Source organism: Gouania willdenowi, chromosome 8 (genome assembly GCF_900634775.1).
Source record: "Gouania willdenowi chromosome 8, fGouWil2.1, whole genome shotgun sequence".
NCBI lineage: Eukaryota > Metazoa > Chordata > Actinopteri > Blenniiformes > Gobiesocidae > Gouania > Gouania willdenowi.
The window spans coordinates 8,596,465-8,603,570 of NC_041051.1; the positions used below are offsets into that span (position 1 = coordinate 8,596,465).

Consider the following 7,106-nt stretch of genomic DNA (forward strand, 5'->3'; position numbering starts at 1 on the left):
TGACAATATGCACAAAAGGGCACTATTTGTTTTAAAATATTGTAGTGGCATTATGTACAAAAAGTGCACTTTAATTTTGTGTTTTGAAATGCCATGTGAGTTGCATCCTGCACTAATGTCTTGTTTTGAAATGTCTCTGTGACAATTTTGCACAGAACGTGCACTTCTGTTGACAATTTTAGTTGAGCCACTCACTGTTTAATAAATACAGTTTATGTCAACTTGACTAGTTGTGATATCCCTTTTTGCATGAAAGTTTAAATTGGCATATATTATGCAGTATGATCAAGAGATGTTTTAATGTAGACATATAGAATCATCATACTGGTGTGATTTTGTGCATCAAAGTGTTAATTCAAGGGTTAATGCAAAATATCGAGATATATATGCTGTATCGTGACATGGCCTAAAAATATCGCCCAGCCCTAATCAGAGTATTAGTTCCTTTTACGGCTGATGTCACCGTCACTTCTCCAGACTAGGCTGGAAATTGTGTGGTTTTCCTTTACCAAAAGTTAAAACACCAACAATCTATTCATCATTAATCATTGATAAGATACAAAAACAAGTGTTTTTCCCTCATTTTTCCCTCATTTGAAGTTTTTGTTTCCTTATTCAGTAAATGGTCTCCGGCAAGACAAAAAACTAAATGAAATGAGGAGCCGCGACCTATGATTAAATATCCATGAATCCATTTAACTGGTTAAATTCTTCATTCAGAATCAATGAAGATCAATCATTAACGTCCATTTTTGTTGGGTTTGTTTTCCGTCCTCATGACCGGTGTCCATCGGCTTGTTTGCTATCAGATCACCTTACTGGCTACAAAAATGCAGATAAAAGCTTTGGATAGGAATTAAAATTGGACTCAGCGTACTCAACTATGATTTAAAGTAACTTAGTAGATTACATGGATTAATGAATACTTAAGTACAAGTAAAACTACAGACTTGAAAATCTACTCATAAAAGTACAAACTACCCCCAAAAAAACTACTTAATTACAGTGATCTGAGTATTTGTAATTAATTACTTCCACCTCTGGTCCTAATCCTGGTGTTGTATGGCCTTGTCATAGTTTTTGTAATATGGCTAAGTTGAAATCTCCTGCCTCTCTGTCTGTCTGTCTGTCTCTTTCTCAGCATCCTATGACACAGTTGCAGGCAGCCATAAAGGATTCCACTCATCTTGGCCAAATTGCAGTTCTACGCAGCACTTGCCAGGACCTTCACTCCCTTCTTGAAAAAATATCAGACAGATAATCCTGTGCTCCCATTCCTCCCCAAGGATCTCAACCGAGTTGATGATGGTGATAATTACAATAACTTATAATAACCCCTGATTGGGCTCAGTTGATACATTTTAACAACATGGGGTTTGTGGTTAGGATGTCTAGTAGAAATAGTGGCTACATTGTGCATCATCATCAGACAATTTGATGTTGGTGATTAATGTGCCAACACCCGACATTTCTGTGTTTGTCTGTTGACAGAGTCTACTCAGACGTTTCATAAAGAGAGAAGTCCTCCACGATATCACTGCCCTGCAGCTGACCAACTGGATGTTACAGACAAGACCATCTGGCTCAGCCCACAAGACATCAGCATTGGTCTAGGTGCAGAGTCGGGTCCTTAAGGTAGTGTGAGGTTTTTCAAAAAGATCGTTTAACAAATGGTTTAGGCTGAACCAGGTCAGTGAAGACATGTTCTATATTCATGGCTAATTTCTCTGTAGAGCATCAAAGGTGCAGAGCTCAGGGTGCTAGAGTTCAAGAGAGAGTGCATGCAGGGACTGTGGTAACATCATCAGGAAAGTGCAGGACAAGAGCCCCCTCAAGTATCTGACTGTTAGGCAGTTGGTGTGCCTGGATCCGTCAGTAATTTACAGAGAACCCGAAAGATGCAGGAATCACATGAAAGGCTGGTTCAGAGGTTCTTTCTTCAGATGGATAAACAGCTACTGATACTTTCTGCAGGTAGGAAATAAGAGGCAAATTATAGACTTCACAAGATTTATCCTCAATCTGATTTGCTGGTAATGCCCAATGATTTATCATGTTTTTCTCTATTTTTTCTCATCGTTTTTGTCATAGGGGGACGTCATACTGCAGCAGTTTGACAGTCCTCCTGTCCTTGGAGAGCAGGAGTGAGGACTTCCTCTCCTTTCCTCCCATGCAGAAGAGGCTGGACGTCTTCCTGTGCAGTGCCATGGAGCCTTATCCAGAGCTGTGGGCCTTCTGCAAGAAGCTGCTCATCCTCTCCCACGGCCAAGCTACGGTTGAACGTGGATTCTCCATCAATAAAGAGGTTGAGTCAGATAACTTGAAGGAGGACACTGTGGTCACACGGAGACTGGTGTGTGACTACATCATACAACATGGAGGTGTTACCCAGGTAAGATGACCCCTGCCTGGACTAGTAATATGTTGTTGACTTAAAAGGTTGATAGAATCAACATACATAGTTGGTCTCTTGAGTTTGTCACTGACTCTGGTTCTCTTTTCTCAACCCGATACCCAGGTTCCCACTCAGTAAACAGCTACTGGCAAGTGTAGCAAGAGCTAGGACAAGGTATCGTATCCATCTTGAGACCAATAGAAAGAACAAGGAGGCAAAAGACCAGGCCTCAGGAGTTGAAGGTGAAGCGAAGATGCATACAGGAGGTATCTGAGGGTCTGGCTAGGGATGCGGACAGGCTGGCTGAGGAGGCTGAAGCGAAGGCAGGGAGCAAAATGACTGACCTGATCACCAGGTCCAACATCCTGCGGAGAGGCCATAAGGAGAAGTTGGCAGAAATGGCTCTCCTTGATAAAGAGATCACTGCTAAGAGTGCAGAACTTAGGGGTTGATTGTGTGATCGTAATCTTATTTATTGTTGAGTTTATTTTAATTGTGTATTGCTCAAGAGTGTACTCCCCATATTCCCAGCATGGAATAAGTAGATTGGTTAATGTTAGCAATGTTAAAAAAACAACTTAACTGTGTTAAGCAATCTTTTTTTTTTTTGTGGTCTGCTGAAAATTTCTTTGGTTTTTCACACCTCTGTTTGGCTTGTTGTCTGTGGTCTGTGCTGTGGTGTTGTAGCGTAAGTAGGCCTACTCACTATTATGCTGCAATATTACATAATTCTTCCGTAATGCTTTACGCAGTCCACATTTTCACATTTGTTTGAGAAATAAATGATCAAACAAAAAAAAGTGTTTTTCTTTGCCGGTAGGTCTGTGAAATATGCCGTGAAATAGGTATTAAATTTTTATATAAATGGTCTTAAAAAGGACTTAAAAAGACTTGAATTTGACTTGAAGAAACCTGTAGGAACCCTGTTATAGCGTCACTCCAGTTCACTCATCGACCAGTCCATCTTCCTTCAAATTTGTAATTGAATTAAAATAATACCTTAATAAAAACAATCATGGACCTGGTTAGTGCATACCTGTTAAGTATCCCATTTTGGCCGGGAAACTCCAGTATTTTACCCCTCTTTCCACCATCTTCCCGTATTAGTATTTTCCCGTAAATATCCAGTATTTTAATGTAATAATAATTAAAAGATGCCTTACTAAACTGAACGCTGTCACTAGCCTCGCGAGAACTTCAACCTGAAATGGCCTGAGTGACAGTTCTCGCGAGATTAGTGCTGACAGTGGCAACAAACCCGGAAACTACTCAGAACAGAGATGATGAATGAAGACGTTCTGTGAAAAAAACAAAGAACTGGTGTAAATATGTTGTAAAATGTGACAGAGTTTATCTTCATAAAGAGCAGCAGGATGTGACACAGTTACACGTTCTGTTAGATTAATAACTGAGATTATAACGGTCTACCACAGCAAAAGGAAACAATGTAAGTCACCATGAAAAATCAGCCAATCACCACGCTCCACAAATATAAACTGCTTTATAAAATGTTAAAGAATATAAAGTCTGTAATTAAATGTGTCTAATAAGTCATTAGTGAATATCAGAGAACCACATGAGTGAGCATGAGAAATTATAAGAAAATATTTAATAAAATAAAATGTTAATGTCTAAATTAAGACAAGCAATGTGAAATTAACAGTGAATATGCAATGTGTTGATTTGTATATAAACTGTAAGTATATTAAATAAACACTTGTGCTTCATATACACATTTATGTTTTATTTAGGCTGTTTTATAATTTAGGAATTAGGGCTGGGCGATATATCGAGATTCAAGAGTTTTCTATTTTGGCAATATAGAAAACTATAATATTTCATATATATATAGCCTTAGGGCTCACCATCATGTTAAAATGAAAAAATAGCAAATTCAAGTCTGCTCATTCAACCTGAACAGATCTTGATTGCACTTCATTTTTCATGTTATTTTGATGTATAAAAAACAAGAGCCAGGTACACCTCATATTGTTATTGAAAATGTGTATGCGTATTGGAAATGAGAGCAGAAAAGTTAACATTCTGTTAATTTGTACTAAGGTGTTGGTTGGACTTTATTCAAATAAAATGTGAATCACTTAGTAATTCAATGTTGTTTACTTGTTTGGTTTATGATTTTATAGACAATTCTCTTACAAGATCATCAGGAATCCTATGAAAGCTCGCCCGTACTGGTCCAGTATTCAGGGAATTTATTTCACTCACACTGGTCACATCATTATTTTGGCTAAAAAGTTACTGAATTGATTTCAAGTCACTGAATCCTTCAGATCAAATCTTTCCAAATTAACCATATTATCCATGCATCGATCGGTAACAATGAGTCGTAATTCAGAACCCTCAGAAGTAAATGACAAACAATGTACACATCTAATAATTCCAGTTTGTAACTGAACAGAAGTGCTGTATTTATATTTTATACACAAAGGCTACACAGTGTCAGTGTTAATAATGATCCCAAAAAGTGCTGAGCACGTTCCCTGCCATGCTATGGAAATAAAAACAAAAGCAGAGACAGTTGGAGGGCTGCTTACCCAGCCATGACGATGAAGAGTCCAGCCTGTTCCAGGTGTCACCGAGGTAACATTGGTGGCCAAAGATCCCAAGCCCCATCTTCACCACCATCTCCAATGCAAAGAAGATGTAGATAAATGCATCAAAAGCCTGTGAGGACAAAAGAAAAAAAACGAGTAATTATACTAATATAATTAGAACTGGCAGTGTTCCAACAGACGGCATCTTATCTTGTCGTTACACTGGTGGCTCTTGATGGAGCTTCTTCTGTTAATTAGAGGTGGTGAAAACTGAACATATGCTGTTTCATGTAAACCTGCCACATGAAGATTCTTGAAGTCCTTCCTTTATTCTGTCTAAGCAATTTTTCTACCATTAAAGTCTTTCTTCTTTTCAAAAGCTACATTTCAAAATATACCTCAATATTATGTTATTCATTTTCTGACCAGCTTATTCCTGTTTAGGGTTCGGTCTAACAATGGCTAGGCTGGGTTACACCCTGTACAGGATACCAGTCCATTTCAGGTAACGTATTACTCATACTAAGTGTGACATCAAAATGAGTATGTAGTGCGTTCACATTAGATATGACGGAAAGATTGAGTACGCGAAAAATACCCGAATGTATATTATATGAAAAAAAAATTAAAGTATGCACGATGGACACACTCGTAACCGCCCCATTGTGAGTGGAACGTAAAATCGCCCTGCGACCAGCTTCAAGCTAAAAATCAAACATCCCTATTTCAAAACAAAAGCATCTCTTCTTGTCTTGTCCTCCATTAGTTTTTAACGCTTTTGGAAATAGGGCTCTTGTTTTGAAGTTAACCGGAAGTTTTGCCAGTAGCACAATGCTGATTTTGCGGGTCTCCGAAAAGTCGGCATAAAATGTGTTTCCGTGAATTTTACGAATCAAATGACCAGATGCTGATATTTTACTTGGTGACTTTGACTGATATCCGAAGTTTCTGAGAAATCTATGTTTATGTATGATTCTTTTGAAATGCAAAAAAAAATTCCGAACCAGTCTTTTACTATTGTCTACTGCTGGTGGTTATTCATATACATTAATGTATATAATCCCTCCTTCATCCTATAGAACCCTATACAAATGGAAACAAGCACCGTGATCACCCAGCCAATAGGCTTCGACTTCCTGTTTTTGAGACTGTCAATCAAAGTGAATGTGGAACTGTGCACAGAAACAAGGCAGCGTGTCACAACAGCAAACAGGTAAATATGATTTTGGCTCTTACCTGACCCATAGACCTATAGCAATGCGACCCGATGCAACCTTATTATGTCTGCGATGCGCATGCAGAAAAGTAGAGGCGTGGCTTATGGTAGATTGGCAGAGGCAGGGGGAGAAGTGAAAGTGAGGCTGTTTAGGGCGGGACATCAAGACGTTTCTCAGAGACTCCGGATATCAGCTTTAACATTCTTTCAGAACTTTCGTGCTAAACCACACCACCATTATTTCCTACCTTGACATTTTGACAAAATAGTCGTTTTTACACAAAAACAAAATGTAGCACTTGTCTCCATTTCTATAAAGGTTTTTATACAACCTAGTGTTGTGTTCAAGACCACACTATCCAAGACCAAGACTTGCCCGAGACCAGAATGCACCGAGACCAAGACAAGAGCAAGACTTCCGGGAGCCGAGACCGAGTCAAGACCGAGACAAGCCGAGACCAAGACCATGAACATTTTTTTTTTTTTTTATTTAAAAAATCTATAAATAAATAAACTTATTACAAGGTTTGACAGTTAAATAGCATTCTCTCTTTAGTTTTAGTTTCTTTTAAATACTACTACAATAATACAACCTATTAGGATCTAATCACCATTAATGTGTCTTTGTATCAGATTGGAAAGAGAATCATTGGAATTAGTTTTTAAAACACTAATAACACAAATACTGCATTACACAATTGACATTTACAGGTCATTCACTTTTTCAGGTGTCAAACAGAGGGTGAAGAGCCAAAGATTCAACACTGAATCACTGCAGCAGAAATCATAAACTGGGAATACTGTCTATGAGAAGGTGATTTTATCCCCACTCACTATTGATGAGAAATCTCAATTTTGCGTCCACAGCTAAGAACCATAAATCGTGTGTGAAATTTAGCAGATTTATTTATGCTGCAGTGGAACATGATGTTTTTCTCTG

At 38.3% G+C, this 7,106-nt stretch overlaps 1 protein-coding gene across 1 annotated transcript in view; it reads right to left on the minus strand.

Moving 5' to 3' along the window:
* Nucleotides 1-4,962, minus strand: part of LOC114468623 (voltage-dependent T-type calcium channel subunit alpha-1I-like) — a 189,142-nt gene extending 184,180 nt beyond the window's left edge. The window contains exon 1 of the mRNA XM_028455624.1: nucleotides 4,951-4,962. Within this exon, the coding sequence (XP_028311425.1) occupies nucleotides 4,951-4,958 (8 nt within the window). The 5' untranslated portion in view covers nucleotides 4,959-4,962. The remainder of the gene's footprint in view (nucleotides 1-4,950) is intronic.
* Nucleotides 4,963-7,106: the final 2,144 nt, after the last annotated feature.